This window comes from Calonectris borealis, chromosome 8 (genome assembly GCF_964195595.1).
Source record: "Calonectris borealis chromosome 8, bCalBor7.hap1.2, whole genome shotgun sequence".
Classification (NCBI taxonomy): Eukaryota; Metazoa; Chordata; class Aves; order Procellariiformes; family Procellariidae; genus Calonectris; species Calonectris borealis.
Window position 1 is genome coordinate 13,681,221 of NC_134319.1, and position 19,889 is coordinate 13,701,109.

General features: G+C 40.1%; 1 protein-coding gene across 1 annotated transcript in view; it reads left to right on the forward strand.

Annotated features, from left to right (window-relative positions):
- ST6GALNAC5 (ST6 N-acetylgalactosaminide alpha-2,6-sialyltransferase 5) overlaps positions 1-19,889 on the forward strand; it is a 73,662-nt gene that overhangs the window by 51,325 nt on the left and 2,448 nt on the right. The window contains exons 3-4 of the mRNA XM_075156045.1: positions 6,652-7,061; positions 12,408-12,515. Of these exons, the coding sequence (XP_075012146.1) occupies positions 6,652-7,061; positions 12,408-12,515 (518 nt within the window). The remainder of the gene's footprint in view (positions 1-6,651; positions 7,062-12,407; positions 12,516-19,889) is intronic.

A 19,889-nucleotide genomic window follows, 5' to 3' on the forward strand; every position in this document is an offset into this window, starting at 1 on the left:
TTTTACTACAGGTTTTGCAGATGTCCATCAGTATAGTATCATGAAAACAGAAATATTCCATTCCTTGGAGGAATAAAACCTAGGGCTCTGTGATCACTAGTGTGATGAATGCATTTGCTGAAGTTGGCTATTTCGCTGTTTTTACTTATCAAATATCTGAAGGCAGAGTCCAGTTATATAATTAACTCCAAAGAATCAATGGGAAAGGAAGATGCGAACGTTTCCACAACATTTGCATATTCAAGCTCCACAGCCCAAGAAACAAAGAGAAGTAATAAGAAATTCATTTGTTTTATCTTTTATCTTTTTAAACAGACATGCATTTATCTTTATGCACAGACTTGCCAGACCTTTTTTGAATTGCAAAGTTTTGCTGCAAATGCATGTTATTTGGATTTGCATAAGGATTAACAATGTTGGGCAAGTGGTATCTCCTAACCCTGTGTGTTTACTTGTGTTCTATCAGTCACTGGGATATAGTTTTCAAGGCAATCAGTGTTTTTAGTTCAGTGGGTAATGCAGTTTGTTTTCATGGCAGATTCTCTATCATTCCAAAAGTCTAGTTCAACAAAAATTATAAATGTATTTGCTCAGAGGATTTTTTTTTCCCTCCTTTTTAAGAGCTCTCTGTACCTGCTAGCATAAGAGTTAAAGAATGAAAATTCATGAAACTTGAGGGGAAAATCTGAGCTGGCATGCATAGTGTAGAAGTTAAGCTACATGCCCTATCTGAACGTACGTGTGAAAATGTCATGGTAAAAGCAAAATCGTATCTTAGATCAGAACTTGGCACCACAAAATCAAAACTCCCAGAGACTTGAAAAGGGTGTGTACCACAGCAAATTGAAGTTGGTTGAAGTTCAAATCTCTCTTCACACTTTAAGTGTTTCAGTCTGGTTTTTTGTTCCAGCTTTTTATACACAGAAGTGTTACCTAAAATATCTGAATATGCATCTGAATAATTTTTACTGTTCAGAGAAGACTAGTTTGAGAGCATCATTGCATAGTGTGTCAGGTAGATGGGACTTGAAAAATAGCAAAGCAAACTCTTCGTGCTTATATGTTTTTTCATTTTTAGTTCTTTTCATATTATTATGAAAGCACTGTTCCAACATAATTATATTACAAAGCAAATATTATCAGGGAACTTGCATTATTTTCACAGGATCATGTCTCCCAGAGTACTTGCATTGTGGAAATCACTTCTAAGTGCACAGAAGTGTACTTTACTAATGAGACAGTTTGAGCTCCATGGCTTGCTGCATTGCCTTACAGAACAGAAGTTACTTTGCAGATGTGAAGCTTCAGGGTTTCTATTCTACATTAAGGTGATTGTTGGGAATTTCTCAAAGAAAAGCAGTTTTGGCCTTAAAATCATCAGTCCTCTAGGAAAAATACTGAGGAAGGAGGCACACCGATAGAAACAATATGTATAGCTTGCTCATGAGCGATGGACGTAATGGCAAGAGAAGCTTTACACTTGGAGCAGTGCTGAGTGACAGGGGCTCACGGGAGCTGGAGCAGCCTTTTGTAATGTGCCAGCAATAGGCTGAGTATGCCTGGAGCTCCTGCAGAGCTTGGGGTGCCTGCTGTGACAGGAGAATTGTCCTTGAAGCCTCTGGGAGAGAACTGGGAAGCAGCAGCCAGCCTAGTGGAGCAGTGGTCCCAAGCCAGCAGCTTGTGAGAAACGTCAAAGCTGTTCAAGGCTACAAGAAAATAAAAAATTAGAACTGAAGCTGCCAGGACAAAATATGATATTACTGGCAATGCCTTAATTACTTAGTGTTGTTACCGCTGGCTGATGACCCAGCAATCAAGAACAAGCCATAAGTAATAAATTACTTCGAACATGGGGTGAACACAGGGTTCATTAACATCATGTATGAAATGCTGATTAAGTTCTGTGCACAAGGCAAGGAACATAGAAGTGACTACTGAGGTAACATACAGTGAGTGTCACAAGCTAGCTGTTGTGCTTAGGCCAGGCACAATGGGCACTAGGTAGGGGAGACGTGAAGCTCCTACCAATGAAATTATCTGCTTTATAACAAAAAGAGAAAGCTAGACTGCTCTGAAATAAGCTCACTTTCTCCTGATCCAGTGAGAGCGTCTCTTGCTTGTAGTGTTTAGTGTGCTGTGTGCTTTTTTAACTATTGATATAGCACTATACTGAATTAATTCAATTGAAAATGGAAACAGTTTTGCTTTCACGTACATCAGTCTACCACTGCTTTTACTTTAGTGGTCCGTTTGGGAGCTCTTGCAGAGGAGGTTGCTGGTTCAGTGATAGGGTCCAGGTAGTTAATATAGAGTGAAGAAGCCCTATAGCTTTTCATTCCAGATCAGACAGAAGACAAGCATGCTGGCACTGGCTAACAAAACGCTGTAGAGTGTTGTTGCAGTGCAAGAGAAAAACATAGCTGTCAGGTACCTTATTGATATTTTGCACTTTCAGTCTCAAATGCTTAGTTAAAGGTCATTCATCCAAAAGGAATTTGGATATTCTTTAACCTTTCTCGGTCTCTCTTGCTCTCTCCCAATATACTTTGAAGTCATCTGTAATATTTCCACATGTATCTATGAGGAATGCTGCTGATGGTGAACTGACAGGTGGTCTTTTTCTGCTGAATTCAGTAATGAGCTGTTCTTCACTCCAGAAGATCTTTTTTTTTGTTGTTGTTGGCCAGGTCATTATTGCCAAGATAAAATACTCTATTTTTTATTTATAGAAGGAAAACTTTTATACTACTGATAATGGAGTGATATGAACCCAGGGGTCTTGAAAGTAGGTCATTAAGTACTCAGTATAGGAAAAAGTGTGTTTTCCAGTGTTCCTGATTTTACTGGAGGGAATTGTCTTGTTTTCTAAATCTTGGCTTTAAAATCAAAAGACTTTTATAAGAAAAAAAAAATTAATCATTTGATTTCATCACAAAGAAAATAATTCTATCTAAGAGTAACATATTTTGAATCAGGAATAACATTTTTCCATTGATTTTTTTTGAGCAATAAAGTGTCTGAAAATAACATTTTTCTATCATTGGACAACATAGATTTTTAAGTCAATAATAGAGCAGATTGCCTCAAATTGGAAAATACAGAAACAACTGTGGCATTGTTTTTTGTTTCTGTTTGCATGTTGGTTGGTATTAAACAAATCAGACGTATATGACGTAACAACAGTACTTACTGGGCTATAATCTATGTAAGTGAAAGTTGGCAGGAGTCAGGTTGGCCCATGATACTTACAGCAGTGCAAGGTTGCACTCATTTGCTATGGCCAGCGAGGTGCTGTTATGGGGTTTACCAGAACCCAGCAAGGTTCACCTGCTCCCTTCATTCCCTTGGGATAGCCCATCTATCCCGGAAAAGCACCAGTTGATTTTGCCATCTTCTGGGGTTCTAGCACTGTGAGCTCGCTGTCTTGTAACCTCTTTTCCCTCCCTCCCCATATGTATTTTTAGGTGACTGGAACTGAAAGGTAATTTGGGCAATTTATTTGGCTGATACTTGGCTCGTTCACTAAGTGCCCCGAGTATTGATACGACTGACTTGTGTTGTAGAAGTAGCCACATGCTCTGCCATGTTGTGTAAGGTGCTGTATATGCAGTTCAGGTACACATGAAAATGTGGCTGCTTTTTGGCAATGGGTACCATTAAGTGTCAGCGGCTTTTACATGCATTATATGTTACATTTCAAAATAATTAATACAGATGCCATAAAACTCACCTACCTCTCACCCGCTCCCTTTTCTGGGCATTTTGAAGCAAGGCTTATGAAGTAAGGGTTGCATCACCTACCTAAAACATAATTCATATGTCATGGGTTTGCTTTTTTTTTTTGTTTGCTTTTTTTTTTTGTCCAAATATCACTGTAATAATTACTGTAACAGAGAGCTTTCTGTGGAGTTAATGTTCTTCTGGCTTAATGGCCCTTGGTTATTCTCAGGCCATCAACTTTTCCCAGCTGGTCATCAATCCCAAAGAACTGCCTTGTGCCTCCATTATTATTGCTTAAGTAGATGACATTTCTGGTGCAACCGCTGCCTCCCAATGAGATGATATTACAGCCAATAGCTTTTTTCCCTTGCTTTCAATATTGTCAAAGCATTATAAACAGCTGGTACAAGAATGTTGTGGCTGTTGGCTGTGAATTCCTCTGGCAATTTTTAGGTGCGAGTTTTGTAGATTTCGACTGAAAGAATCTGAGTGAGGTGACTGAAAATGACTTGCCCGGAGCAGCTGCACGGGCTCAGCCCCCATGCATCATTCAAGAAGTAGCTGGGCAATACCTGAATGGTCTAAAGACTTTTTCCCAGAAGGAACAGTTTTTCAAACAAGATCTGGGACAGATATTTTGGGGGTGTTAATGTTTATCATCTAGCAAATGTTGACATCCCCTCTCTCACCCCCCCTCCCCAAGTTTCCACAGCTCCACTGATGGTCACCCTTGTTTCCTAACAATCGATGGATTCTCTGGCAGACTTTTAAAAGAAACAAGTTGTAGCTCAGTAGGCCAGAAACCAGCAGAGATTGTTTAGGTGAAAATGTCTTGCTATGTGGATATTCAAACCCATGTGAGTTAACATTGGTGCTGACTACATTTCCTTTAACCTCATTAGCACTTCATCTTGCTTTCCCAAGCATGATGGTGGAGCAGCTAGTTCACCTTAGAGCCTTTTGCTAGGTAATTCATCAAAGTGGCAGATGAAAGCTTAAAGGAAAATGCATGTAAATACTGCATTAGGAACCTTGGCTCACAAAGGCATGAACATTTCTACCCATATCATTAGCTCTGGATTGCAAGCCATATATGTGAAAGAAAAGGGACTTTGGGGAAGATGGAGATGCAAAGCTTACTGGTTGTATCATTACGCAAATTTTACATTTTTTTAATAATTTTGTCTTTAATTAAAAAAGCACTTCATCATTCATTAGCTATTCTCATAGAAAAAAAGCTCAGACTGCAACCACTTACTACCTTCAAAATTAAAAACAAGTTACTTAAGTAAAATACCCCCTTCAGATGCTAGGGGCCAAACCATTTCCAAACAGGGGATTATCTCAAATCTAGGTTATGTCTTCTTTTCAGCTTTAGAGTTTTAAGCTGTGCCTCACAGCTCACTGATTTAGTAATTTGATTCCTATAAACGTGGTTGATACTAAGTGTAATTACATGTCATCGTAACTTCTCCTCATTCCTAGTAAACTCACCAAGTTTACAGCTGGAGACATGCTAGCTATGTTTGCATGTTCAGCATGAACAACAAGCTGCCATGGAGGGCCACAGGGTTTGATCTCGAGGTGCTGAGGCCCTCGTTGTCAAAGATGGGTTTAGGTTGCTAGCGCTCTTCAGAGCCAATGAATACTGTCACCTCCTCGGTATACTACAGGATCAGGCCAGTGCAGGAGATGACTGCTCTCAGCATGTTGTGTGTCTGATTTGGAGTCTCTGGAATTAAAGCCTGTAACTCACCAGGAAGGTATTGGAATGCCATTCTTTACGGTTAATGATGAAAATAAAATTCTGATAGACAACCTTAGGGAAGAAGATCAATAGATCAAAATGATCATGAATGAAAATGGCCTTCCAAGGAACTTCAGACCGGTGAGCAGTTTGTGTGCCTTTTTTTTGCAAAGAAACGATAAGATACACACTCTGTACGTGCTATAATCTGATGTTACTGGTCTTAAATGCTGCAAGATACTGTTTCATGGAGAGCCACTGAAGCACACCTTCAAACAGTCTTTATCTCCCAGTTTATTGTATTCTCGTTAGAAATTAGCACTTTGGGGATACTGTTAACCCATTGCCCCTTTTTAGTTCTCGTGCTGCGTGGCAGATACACTTACATACTCCTATTACTGATATCTATATTGGTGGCATACTTCAGTAATATGGTTTATAATGCATTTTCGTTTTCATGAAAGCTTGTTTTACTCTCCTGACTCCATTAGGTCAGACACTCACTGAACAGGCATCTCCTGTTCCATTTTAGTCTGTAACTTTTAAACATGACCTGACAAGCTAGAAAAAGTTGAGTGCACTAACTCACTGTCATGTAAAATATACGCAGACATTAATGACCAGCTCTGGCTGTTGAACCACAAGAGCATTGCAGTGGTTATGGCACCAACTTGGAGATGGTGTGGAAGGATTGGCCCAAGGTGTAACTCTCTTCCCTTAGCAAAATGTGCTGACTCCTGAAGGTTGAAAATCTATTCACACCTGTGTTTATGAGGACTTACAATTGATTATTTCCCGAAAAAAACTGGAAGAGGAAAAATCAAAAATACTCCAATTGGAGTATTTATGGCAAATGGAAGAAGTACAATCCTATGCAGCTCGGAACAGTATAGAAGCTGTTGTGATTACTGTATATGACGCAGCAATGGAAAGGAGGATTTAAACAGTGGACTTAACTCCCCAGAGGAGCTTTAAGGGCTATACACCTACACCTCATTTTCCCCATCTACAGAATGTACAGGTAATGTGTCCCCAGTTATTTGGGAAGACTGCTGGGCAAGATTTATGTAACGTCCTCTTGAGATTTTTGCTGTAAAATATGCCATGTACACGTAAAATACAGTTATCATGTAGTGAATGGGAAGATGTTTACAGCTGATTTTGAAGTATGTATGTCTTTGCAGCCTTTAAAAATGCACTGCAAGAGTTGTGCATTGGTAACCAGCTCTGGACACCTTCTGGGAAGTAAACAAGGTGACAGAATCGACCAGACGGAGTGTGTAATACGAATGAATGATGCACCTACTCGAGGTTATGGAAAAGATGTTGGAAACAAAACGAGCCTTCGAGTCATTGCACACTCCAGTATTCAGAGGATTTTGCGAAATCGGAACGAACTCTTAAATATGAGCCACGGTGCTGTGTTTATCTTCTGGGGTCCTAGCAGCTACATGAGGAGAGATGGCAAAGGCTTGGTGTATAATAACCTGCAGCTGATGAATCAGATACTGCCTCAATTAAAAGCATATATGATTTCTCGCCACAAGATGCTTCAATTTGATGACCTTTTTAAACGGGAAACTGGGAAAGACAGGTGAGAACTTACGTGGATACATTTGGGGGATGTCAGTCAGTAGTAAAATAATGAAGTTAACATATAACAATTTCAGATCTGCTCAGAGGGACCATCACACCCATTAAATCCTCTGCCTCATGAGTTGTAATATGGTATGACATACCAAATAACATCACTTGTAACATAAGTAAAAAATACACATCAAAATAATTTGGAGTACAAATTGCCCTCATCAACTTAGAATATCAGAATCTGGATGTACTGTTTATAGAGCCAAGGAGGCAGGAGCTGTTTAAATCTCACTCTGGGTAATATACCTGAAAGTTTTTTTACTGATTCTGAAAAATCAGAATGGATAGGTTATGTTTTCTTATAGACAAAATGCCACCATTCAGTGAATTATAATAGCTGTTTATTGAATTTAAGCATTCTTGGAACATTGCAGCTGTAAAGCTTCTTGTAAAACAAATAAACATTAGTCATACATTGGGTGCTTCAGAACAGTTCATCTTGTAGTTCCAGCTGGGAAAAAGAAAGTTATTATGATAGTTACATCTTCATGAGACTGTTATGACTTGTAGACTGATCTTCAAATCAAATTTTTAGTAAGTGACCCACTGCAGGACTTGAGCATTTTCACATACAGTGTTTGAAAATGGGCATTTAAACCAAAGACTTCCTAGCAAGAAATACATTTATTTTTAATGAACTCCTAGTTTTTTACTTACTAAATATGTTGCTGTAAAAATGGAACAGGGTCCCCACTTTGGTACAAATGAAGAGGTGGGTTTATTGTGCAGTAACTCATGGTGAGATTTTCTAGCTTCACAAATAATATACATACAGGCCAAAGCTTGGAGCTGGGCTCAATCCTCTTGTAGACAGGGAGGGCTCAAGAGCATAGACTTTGTTTTCTGGGCTGCACAACAACCAATGTTAGAGGAAACTATTGTATCCTCTTAGCTGACAGCGACTGTATCTTTGCTTCACATTTGCTGCCTCTGCCCCACGTGGTTTGCTTGCAGAGCTCTGTTCAGTTATGGTGAATCAAACTACGTATCTAAGTTCTTGGTTGACTCACACTAACACTAGAGCACACAGTAACTTGGTCAGTTTCTTACTATTAAAGGTCCTTTTCTCTCCATCCTCAAATTGGTGCTTGTGAGTCTCCGCCAGAGACTCTACCTCTGCCAGAACGAGAAGGAAAGAGAACAAGCAGAGATACCCTGCCAGTTCTGATGTGTTACTGTCTTTTCCAGGTTTGTTCACCCAGAGCAGAGCAAAGTGAGAAGGTGAAATAAGCATTTGAACCCTTCAAGAAAAGTGCAAAGGATTATCTGTAAGCCCAGTATTTACAAAGGCATGAAAGTTAACAAAGCTGTAGTTGCATTGTAACATGGGCCACCATCAGCCCTAAGGGTCAGACCCTGTACACAAGGAATGCACATTGCCACCTCCTTTCCTGGATTACTCTTCCAGTGTAAGACCACATGCAGTCCCCAGTTTTGAGGAACAGTTTACTACTGCTTCAGTCTGGCCAGTTCTGCCATGGGGAGCCAGCGTTCCATTCCCTTCCTGACACTTGCTGTGCAATTTCATGCTCTTTCTGATTCTGCATCACCCAGCCGGAGCAGGAGGCATATAGCTGTGCATCTGATGAAAGCATTTCTTTTTCTGCACAGGCACCAGGTTCAGTCTTGGCTCCTGAAATATTCTCAAGGTGTTTGAGACATTAATGACATTATAACAAGTTTATAGTGGACTCAGTCACTCCCAGTATGAATCAAGGGCACTTGGATGCTAGCAAAATTCAGCCTCATGAACAGGTCCTGTTGCTTTTCAGAAATTGCAGGCTCTGCTGTATATGAACCGCTCCTTTAGAGGGCACATACAGCATACTTGAAGGACTAATAAGATTAAAACGGAAGATGAAAATAAATGAATAGGCAGCACAGAAAAAGAGAGGGAAGATGAAAAGAAACACGGGTAGGAAGGAATTTGTAAGGGAAGAAAATTTATGTAGCTGTGAGGCCAGGAGCAGAACATTGTACAGCCCAGAATGTTGCTGTTCCCTGGGAGGTTTCTGCTGAGCTCTGGACATTAGTGCCTGCAAAAAACAAAGGAGGGAGAGAGAAGCCTGATTGCAAGGTTGCAATAATCAAACCATTCATTACAGTCTTGAAAATGATGAGAAAAAAGGTAATTGGATGTATTGTGCTTTTCAAAAAAAAAGCTGATTTTGAAATGAAGGGAAACCTTCAGAAAACATGGCCAGTTAAATAGTACGGTGAATGACAAAGGCTGCAGAGCAACATACTTGGTATTATAAAGTAACTGTACTTGAAAATAACTTTATAATTGAATAAGGGTACATTAAGGAAATATGATTCAGAACCAATATTATAGTAATTAGATAAAGGAAACATAAATGAAATAACTGCAGGAAGAGTATTTCCACAGAGATTATAAATGAGATTTTGGTGGAGCAGAAAGGCCTTTAATTGTAATTTAGTGTGCACTACAGAATTATCAGCACAGTGTGTTAGTTCATTGTATAAAAGAATATCTGATAATTTCCCCTAATAAGCACATGACAGTTCTTCATATTCTTTCATTACAGCTGATTAGGTATAAAAACAGTATTCTTTTGTTGGACTCTCGTTCAGATCTTTTATGAAAAGGCAAGACACTGTAATCCTGTTTCTATATTGCTGTCCTACAGACATGAAATTTAAAGAGGCCAAAGTGGTACTTGAGTAAGTTTTTAAATCTTTGTTTCATTGTTTAGCTTTTAAGCTAGTTTATTTAAATTCAGTTATTCTCCTATTTACTGCAAACACTAAATTACAGCATAGTGTGTGTAAGGGAAAAGAAAACTAACCCAGCAGACAGCCAAGCTAGGTTGCCTGACCTGTGCAAAGTGTAGCCACTTCGGTCATGGTCTAGATGTAACTGCTCCCTCGGTTTTGGAATGTAAGGTCTTAGGCACCTAAAACAGTGGCCATGTGCAAGCTCCAAGGTACTCTTAGCCTGAACATGTTCCTGAATTACACAGCGATTCATAGGCTCAGAAACTCTCAAGTGGCAGGGAAGCAAATTTTTTAGGCTTTTCCCTAGCTTTCCCTTTCCTAATAATTTTGAGCCAAAAATTACTGTTTACTGTTTTGTATTGTTGCAGTGCCTGAAGGCCTCTGCTGAACTTATGACCCAGCTATGACATTGTGACAAATTGCACCACCTCCCCAAGCTTAAGTGCAAATTCAGAAAATAAATAAGGCCCCATAATTGGAACTAATGAGATGCTTAAATCATGGTATTCTCCAAATGCTAGCTTAGCCTGAAAGTCTGTATGTCAGGAGCAGTAAAAACGTATGTTTCAGGAGTTCATACATTACCAGGTGATCCACAAATTACCTAGGCTCCCCAGCATCCTTCAGGCATTTTTGGTTAAAGAATTCCCGTAACTTATGTTTAGAAGTGCCTTTTAAGCAGCCAGCATTGATACCGCCACTTTTTTTTTTTTTTTTTTGCAATAGTCTAATTCACTGAGGAAACGGGAAACCTTGGTACAAGGCATTCCTCAATCTGGCAGTGCTCAAAACATCTCCCTCCTGCTGCCCTGTAGATGACCTACTTGGAACCAACTTGTTCAGCATTAGCTTGGGAAGCTGCATGGTGGGCTCTTGCCTGCTGAATTATATATTAGTGATTGCTAGCACTTGCCTGCAGTGGCTGTTGTGGCTTAAGGTCCCTGCTTCCAGAACTGTTGTGCATTCCGCTGTCACTGGGTAAACTGCAAAAGATGGCCTTGGAACTGGGGTCAGGACCTGGGATTCCCAGGTGACTGCTCTGATGAGAACCTCATGTTCTCTGCGGTGCTTTTTTGGGGGGTCACAAAATGTCCCAGGTGTCAGGCAGATGTAGGTATGGTGGAATGGGTTTAATGTAGGTTCCATATTAGTACAATCTGACACAGCACACGAGCCATCCAAGAGCCTGCACTTGCTCTCCCAGTGCCTCAGCTGTAGTAAGAGATGAAAGGAGAGCCAGTCACTCTGACAGGCTATCATCAGGAATCTGAGGCCTTTTTGGGACACAGATGACACAAGCTTGAACTTCTTCCTGTGGGACTTTTCTACCCAAGTGAGGAGCCATTAGGGAAGCCTGCTGTCTCCTTCTAACAGTATTTGAAAGGAAACCTTTGAGTGAACTTGTTTTCTCTGGAGCAAATACCCGACTATGTGCCTCCATTTCTGAGAGAGGTGCCTGACGGCTGCCCCTAAATATGCCTTTACAACACCTTTAAGATGTGCTCCTCAGTAGCATTTCATTGACCCTCCCGTTCCAAGACTGCCAGCTCTCCCCAGGCATAGGGACAGTGCAGGAACTTAACACAGGACTGCGACTTTCAGTGCATGTGCCAGGCAACCAGTAACCATTATAGTACCCAGCTCTTACACACTAAACAGCAATGACAAGCAAATGCTAGAAAGAGGAAATGTTACTGTTCCCATTTTTCAGATAAGAACCTGCGATACAGCAAAATTTAAGCACAGCTTGTAAATCTCTTACATCTGTGAGCAGTTACATGGAAATATCTCCTCTTTTGCATAAATAATGCTGGGCTCAGTTGTGCTTCTTTTAAAGATTTCTCCCAGCCTGCAGAGAAGGCCAGGAAAGGAGCTGCCTGAGAGGGCTCCCTTGCAGCACTGTCATTCATATTCAAAGGTCCCACCAGGCAGGGAGGGACTTAGGGCAGGCAGAGGGGTAGCACCTAGGATGAAGGTTTCCCAGGCTGGCTAAGGGACAGGCACGGCTGCAGCTAACTAAGAGTCTCCTGCCAGCAGTCACAGTGAGTGGCTAGGGCTTCTAGAAACCAAGTCATGGACGGGGTGGCAGGAAAGATGGTTAGACCAAGCACTTGAGGCCAGACCTCGCTCCAGCAGACAGGCTCCTCTGTATGCCGTGGGAGGCAGCATTTTAAGCAGCCCTCCCCCGTGATGCGTCTTCCTGAGCACTTAGTGTGTAAGCTCCATTAGGTGATTACAGATGTGTACAGATTACTAGCAGAAGAATATAAACATAAGACATGAAGTTTCAGTCACTTAAGGTAAACTTACCAAAAGGTCAGCTAAATATTAACATTGCTGTGCCCAAAATTAATTACAGCAAGGGCAGTTTCTGCATAGATTAGTCCACTGACAGAAGACACTAGCAAAATCATTAAAAGATGAATGAGCAAAGTAGTCTTGGTTGCCCAATTTTCATAACCTTTCACAAGAATGAAAAAATGCCGAGAAATTGCTTCAGATATCTCAAGACTTATTTGTCAGCCTAGAAACTTAATTATGTTTTTGCTTTCAGGAAGATATCCAACACTTGGCTTAGCACGGGCTGGTTCACAATGACTATCGCATTAGAGCTCTGTGACAGGATAAATGTTTATGGCATGGTGCCACCGGATTTCTGCAGGTAGGATTTATTTTGGAACCATTATTAGCCAACAAGGTTGAACGTTACAGATAAATATCTGAATACTTTGAATTTTTTTCTCTGCAACTTGTCTTCAGTCTTTTTAAAGCAATTAATGAACACATCCCAAGATCTGATTCTGAAAACAACAAACAGCATTTAATTATGTTATATAAAATATTTAAAAATTTTGTTTGTAGTGTGGGAGAATTAATCCGTCTTCTTGGTTTCTTTTAGTCTCTGAGTATTTATCAGCTAAAAGTAATGCAATAATTGGCATGAAATTAATCTGAAAAAAGGAGTACTGGAAAACATTACATTTAATTTGTTTTTAAACAAATTCCCCCCCCAGTTAATAGAGGTACGGAGTTCTCACAGTGACTAGTTTCTAAATTGAACTTTCTACGCAACTCAAATTAAGGTGGTTGTATCACTGTCACATGCATTGCAATCTTCCAGTAAAGTAGCTTCCTCAATAATCCCCACCAAAAAAAGCCCCCAGAATTTGGACCTGCAGAATAGATGATCAGTCCTGTAATCACCCATGTTGGTCGTGCAGGGTGTGGGCCACAAGTGGTAGAAGCAGCACACAAATGTGCTATGTGACAGCTATGTGACCCCTTCATGCTGTTTTATAAAGCAACACCACGTGTACGTTTTACAGCTATGTTGTGCCTCCAGCCACATTCAGGACTCAGGCCCAAGGTGCTGGTTAAGGTTTCCTACTGTGGATCAGTGATAGAGGGAAATGCTCTTCAGGACTTCTGGTACTGGACGAAAATCATGTTAGCCACATGATGCAAAGCACTGGTCCAGTATAAATTCATACAAATCTGTTTTACATCAGCAATCTTTATGGTGACTTAAGTATCACCTGTCCATCCATTACTAGGCTTAGCACTCTGGCCTTTCAGAAAAATGTGGTTATGTGCCCACACCTAGTCCTGATCCCGTCTGCACTGTTAGGTGACCCAGCAATGCACAGAGCTGGCACTGGCAGTCTGGAACGATGGCATCAGTGTAATGTTTCATCACCTGCTCATGAATCCCTTTCACTAAGAAGTACTTGCTTGAATTTTCTGTTGCAAATTTAGTGATCTCACTGAAGTCTGGTTCATTGACCAACTCAAGATGCCTTTCAGGGGCAAGGGGAGCAAGGCTGCAGTGACAAGTTAGCTCATCTATCAAAGAACAGGACTGCATTGACTTTCTTCTGAGCACTGAAAAAGATCATTCGGGAATCTGCATTTGTCCTGGGCACATAGTAGAAATCCCTGAAGAAATTACAATATAAAATGTCAACACTAAATTCCACTTTGTAAGAATTTCAACAAATTATAACAAAACACTGATGATAAATGCTGTGATGTACTGCCAGATTTCATCATGAGTTCTCCAAGGAAAATAACAAACTAGATCAGATATTCCAGACAACATAAATACCTTTCACAGCACAGCATTTCAGTTCCACAGCACAGCATTTCAGTTCCACAGCACAGCATTTCAGCATTTCTGTTGGCCAAGACACACTTCTTCAGTTTCTGTAAGTGGCTGGTCTGTTTTACTCCAGAAGTGGCTGTATTCCAGTGGCACATGGGAGTAATTCTTAAATAAACTGATGAACTAAAAATGCAGAAGACAGCAATTCACTGTAAAGCAATGTTCAATCCTAACTTTTCAGGCAAAGTCAGATTAGTTTAGATACATATACTTAATTAAAAAAAAAACACAACACAACTTTTTAAGAGGCTAAAATTGTCACTGAGACCATATGAAAGCCTTTCATAGAATTGATACACTGAAATCAAATGGATATAATATTAAATTATAACACAAGAAAAGCTGTAATCAATCCTACCATTGATAGATGTAATAATGCTTAAGCCTGCATAAAAAATCTTAACATAAAGGTACACTTACCTGGTCGTAAAAAGGGAAAAGGTCCTTTCTTAATCAAAAGAATATAAAGTGTCTTTATTTCAAGTTTATTCCCCAGATGATGAAGGGGAAAACTCTAGTTGCCGTGCCTGGAAGAAGCTATCCATGAAGATCTATGAAAGGAACCTCTTGCCATAAATACAGTTAACCTTCTTAGTTTGCTCTTCAGTCACTCATTAATCAGTTAAACAGTGCTTCACTTCAAAGAAGTAACAAAATAGAATAGCAGAAATAAAGAAATATTCTGTAATTTTAAGCCATATTTCCTGGTTTTCAGTCAGACAAAACAGAAATCTACCATTTAAAAAAGAAAAACCAAAAAAACCCACCCTACCTCTCTCATGTGTGTGCGAGATGGTATAGGTACTTTAGTTGCTGTGCAACTAAAGAATCATTAAGATTAAAAAAAAAAAAAACACCCTCTTATTTCTATTCAGAGTTAATATCACCAAATTTACAACTTTAGCAGATACCCATTATTTTTTAAGTATTAATTTGTGGAGTAAGTAATGAGCGTGGGTGATCACTGTCATGGAACTAAATTAGTATCGCATCTGTAATGTGAAGGACATCTCAAAGGTATCGTGAATATCATACTGTTGCTTCTGCTACAAATTACTAGCTTAAGATCATTAACCAAATTGCTTCCCACTCGTGCAGGAAAAATAGTCTAGTGAAGGAGTCTGGAGCACAGACTAAAATATTTGTCACTATTAATTGCAACAATGTGTTTTAGATTCATTTCTATTTACTTTCACTGGACATTGATTTTTTATAGCTGAACTGGAATCAGTGACCTGATTATTATAAATTTCTAGTACTTTACAGCAAAGCTATATGTAATACCAAGTTCCTTTACTTTGCTACAGATTTATGCTGTAGTAAGGGTTAATGGCTTTGATACTGCTCTCATGCTGTTAAATACATCTGACTTGCACATTCTAGAATAAGATGAAAGCTTGTGCTTCCATGCACATTGCAAAGATTTTGGAGTGTGTGCACCTCTCACTCTTTTGTCACAAGAAAGACAAGCCATCTTGCTGTATTTTTTCCAGTGCCCAGGGATCTAATCTCTAGCATTTGCTGGAGCACCCCAGATGGGAAGCATTTCCCTCTCTGAGCTCCCTCTGGCAGCCTGGCGTATGCACAGGACTTACTCCTGAACTGGGACATCAAGGATCTTCCACTTGCCTCCGTACCTGAGCAGCCAGATTGTGGTTAGCACCAGATAGCACCACAATTCCTGAAGGCACTGCAATGCTGCTGCTTTTCTTTGTGGCTGCTCAGCAGCATCAGTGGGAAGGACACAGACAAGCCTTAACGCAGTTTGTAATAATTCCAATCCCTGTCCATTGGAGTATCGGCAGCAGTAAGAGGTTGGTTCCTTGCAGGTATCTCTGGGTACTCACGCACACAAGTAAAACTCAGGGTGTTAGTGAGAAGAGCCCTCTTTAACCCCCCCCCCCCCCATGGGCCTTCTGGAACAGAAACTTAAAGCTTAATTCTGAGCCTTATTGTAACTAATATGAATAATTTTTGCTCCAATTATGGAGCCAGATCATTTTCCTATAAGAATCCTCATTTGACTGCCAGGCCATTTCCCATCTGTGATAATTTGCCTGAAAACTGGCATTTGAAATCCTTTAATTTATTCCTTTGGGTACAGCTATTAAACCTAGTGTTTTCTTACGTCCCACTCTTCATTTTCAATTGCTTTAAATCAAATGCAAAGAAGCAGTTGTTGCTAGTTACATTTCCTGGGGCTTATGAGGGGCTTGATGGAAGAAGGGGTGCTCACAGGATCGTAAACTGTATGGGAGATAGTCATACTCTTTGGTCCATACGCCTGGATCTCACCTCATTACCTTAGTAACTTCATAACGAAATGCATAAATGGTTTGGAAAACAGGGCTAGTATGCAGGTCAAGGAAATGGAATCCTGGGAATAGAAGGCAAAAAATTGTCCAGAAATCTTCATAGTCCTGGCACAGCACCTTGCCCATCACTCAACATGTTAATGACACTATTCACCCTTGAAATTGTGAACTATTTTACAAAGTGTGTGAGTACATACAGTTTCAGTGGGTTGATTTATAACAGCTCTTCATTGGTAAAGGAAGAGGTTGACCAGAATGTGATATGGGATGGCCTTGTTTTTCTGCCTTGTTTCTTTTGAGGCAAACACTGTTTGCTGTATTTTCAGCTTTCACTGTGGGTGGATACCATCTGTGGGAAAATGTGCACTGAAGTGGCAAACAGTAGATGACTGACATTGGGTACAAGCACGTCCACGGTTGCTGTGCTGGCAGGCTGTTAGGCAGGAAGTATAGTATATTTTACAGAGGAACTTTCCTAGATTCCTCCCAGCTGTGATATTAATATGCATGCAAAGTCTGACAAAATACTGATTAATGTCCAGTATCACTCAGTGATAAAACAGCATCTGTTTTAATGTTAATAAATGAGGTGGCAAGCAATTTCCGTACAGAAATTACTCATGCATTTCATTTGCTGGTGACATAAGCTAATTGCAGAGTTACAAGATAACACAGTACAGTTAATTTGGGTTACGGTGTAGTTACTCAAGCCAGAGTTCAAATCCAAACCTTACTAGCATGCAATCTAGGGGAATCCAGAACTCCCACGAAAGGAGAAAGATTTCAGGCAAAACATCCTAGGTACCAACTGCCTTTCACAGTTTACTAAATCCAAAATACAACGTTTGAAATTTAGCCTCAAAGCCTCAGTCAGCTGCAGAGTAGTCTTGGAGAGGTCTAAAGCCACCAACATTTTCATTTTTTGCATTGAATTCAGTTCAGCCAGTAGACCTGCATACAAGCCTTGACAGAACCCATCAGGGGATGCCTGAACCCAACAGGGTGCCCGGACTGCACTCCTCTGCCTCTCTCGCCTGCCAGGCCCTGTGCAGCAGGTGCTTCTGGACTGCTTCTGACGGGACATTGCACAAAATATAGTGACCCATTACAGCCTGGAGCTAAGGGCATCCACTTAGGATTCTCTGGTGTTAGCCTCAGAGCCTTTGATGTAATGTAGAATCCCCGTCTTCAAAAGGGAAATCCATTGCTAAAATAGCCACTGGTAGAACAGTGATAACGTAAGAGATGAAGCCCTTACGGGGAGGTACAGGCTTCAAAATGTTGCTTCAAAGAGATAACAGAATAGCGTAACCCTAGGTAAATACTAAGTTAGCAGAGTGAGGGAGAAGAAAGAGGACCACTACCAAGCCTTCTCTCCTTCCTCTTTCCCGACTGATCCACCTACCCCCTGTACCTATATACTCGGGGTTTTGTGTGAAGAAAAAAAAAAAACAGCGTTCCTATAGATCCTCTGTGAGAAGTCTGATTCCAGTTATCACTATCATCCATTGCTAATTTCAGCGTACAGCAGAGGCATAGGGAAGAGACATACAGCGATTAATTTCCTGCTTTTTGCTCTTCCAGTTCATGTTCTGCAAACGCAATCTGGCCTTCAGAAAAAAGGGGTGGGGTGGGGCAGTGGAGGGAGGATCCCAGCCAAACCTAGCCCGCGGTATGGGGGCCGGCAGCCTTGCAGGCTCACTTTGCAGTCCTGGGCCCTGAGCAGTTAACTTACTTCCACTGTGACTGCATTTGTTCAAAGTCTGTTGGAGCTACGATTTCAACTTCACTGATCCTAACTTTAAAGCAGTAAATATCCAGCAAGCAATATAGGTGTACCCTTGAGAACACAAGAGTAAAACCCAGCTTCAGTGCAGAAAGGAAGAGCAGTCTAAATGAGAGGCAGAGGCCTATTTGTTTAGTTGTTCTTAAGAAGAAATAAATCACATTAAAATGTGTCCTGTTAGATTTACAGTAACCATACAAATGATTCATTTAAGATACTATAAGGAGAGGTCCAATGTATCAGAAAAGTATGTGAAAAATTAATTGAAGATTGAGATCTAATAGTTGTAGCTAAAAAAAAAAGTATTAAATTTCTATATAAAGGGTATTTTTTACATTACAAATATGTTTTCTGTAGGTAGGTATTGAAGGATTTCTTTTCACTCTCTTATGTATGCCGGTGAGAATATATACAGTAAATTTAGAATCCATCTTATTCTAGAAATGTAATTTTATTGTTATTCTGGTCTTGTAAGATTGATCACCGTGTTGTGTTCCCAGGAAGCTAGATTGATTGAATTAAAATGTTAATCTAAGGTACAAATGGAAAGCAGCAGCAATATCATACATTACCACTGCATAGACAATATGGATAATGGTAAAATAAGAAAAATTAGGAGAATTGCGTAGGTGACAGAATTACACAGTAAAAATAATGACCAGGACAGAATACTGACAGATTGTGGATGCATTCAATTGAAAATGCACTTAAACATTAGCTCTTCAAAACGAAAATAATCAACTCTGTATTAGAGCTGACAGCCCTGAATCTGCATGAGATTTCTTGCTCCGTACTAGGGTCCTGTTCAGCTCAGGCTTTAACATGGAGCAGTTCCAAGGCTTCACTAAATGGTAATATTTGGATTAACTTTTCTGCCACTACAAAATAGTTTGTTGGTAGCAACTGTGGAGATCGGTACAATTGGGTTATTCTGTCTAGGACAGCTATCTCTCTTTGAATTTATGACGGAGACGCTTGTATGAGTTCTTGTCAGCCCAAAATGCCTGTGCCCAAAGTAAAAACATAATGGGTAAGTTTAATGCAGAGAATAAAACAAAAGGAGAATGAATCACTCTGGCTGATTATAAATATAATGTGTCTTTTACAAAATGTAACATCAAAACATTGAGGTTAGAACTGCTAAAATGAATTTTATCCTAAAATGGGTCTTTAGCGTATCCTATGTGTCACCACCTGAGTACTGCATCTCCTGCTGGTTAATGCCAATGGGCTCACAGGTCAGAAGGATACTATGCGTGAACCGTTTTAATTTTTAGCTTAGATACATGAAAGTTGCCATTGTAAAATCAAAAAGAACTCATTTGTGCATCAGATGTTTGATTATAAACCCAGCAACAGCAGACTCCATCACTGACCTGGCATGCAGCTAGGCTCACTGAAGTTGTGCGCTGTGCTGGGAATGTTCGACTGAGCTGATGCGACACAGATAACCACCTACCCTCTACCTTCCCCTTCCCTTTCTTCCCCCAGTTCAGTAAATACCTCTGTAAGGCTTTTTACAAATCACAATCTAGATATAAATCTCTTTTAAGCAGTTTGCTTCAAATTTCAGAGTAGTAACACAGCCCTGCAGCACTCTCCCTTGTTTTTGAGCTACTGCTGTCCTTTATTTAACTGGGAGGAGGAGATTAAAGGAGAGCAATAGAAAGAGCAAAGAAAACACCTTTGCCCCATTTTGATGTATTAAATATGCAAGAAAAATACAGCTACCTAGAAATTTGGTTTAACTGGGGAAAAAACTGGATTTGAGCC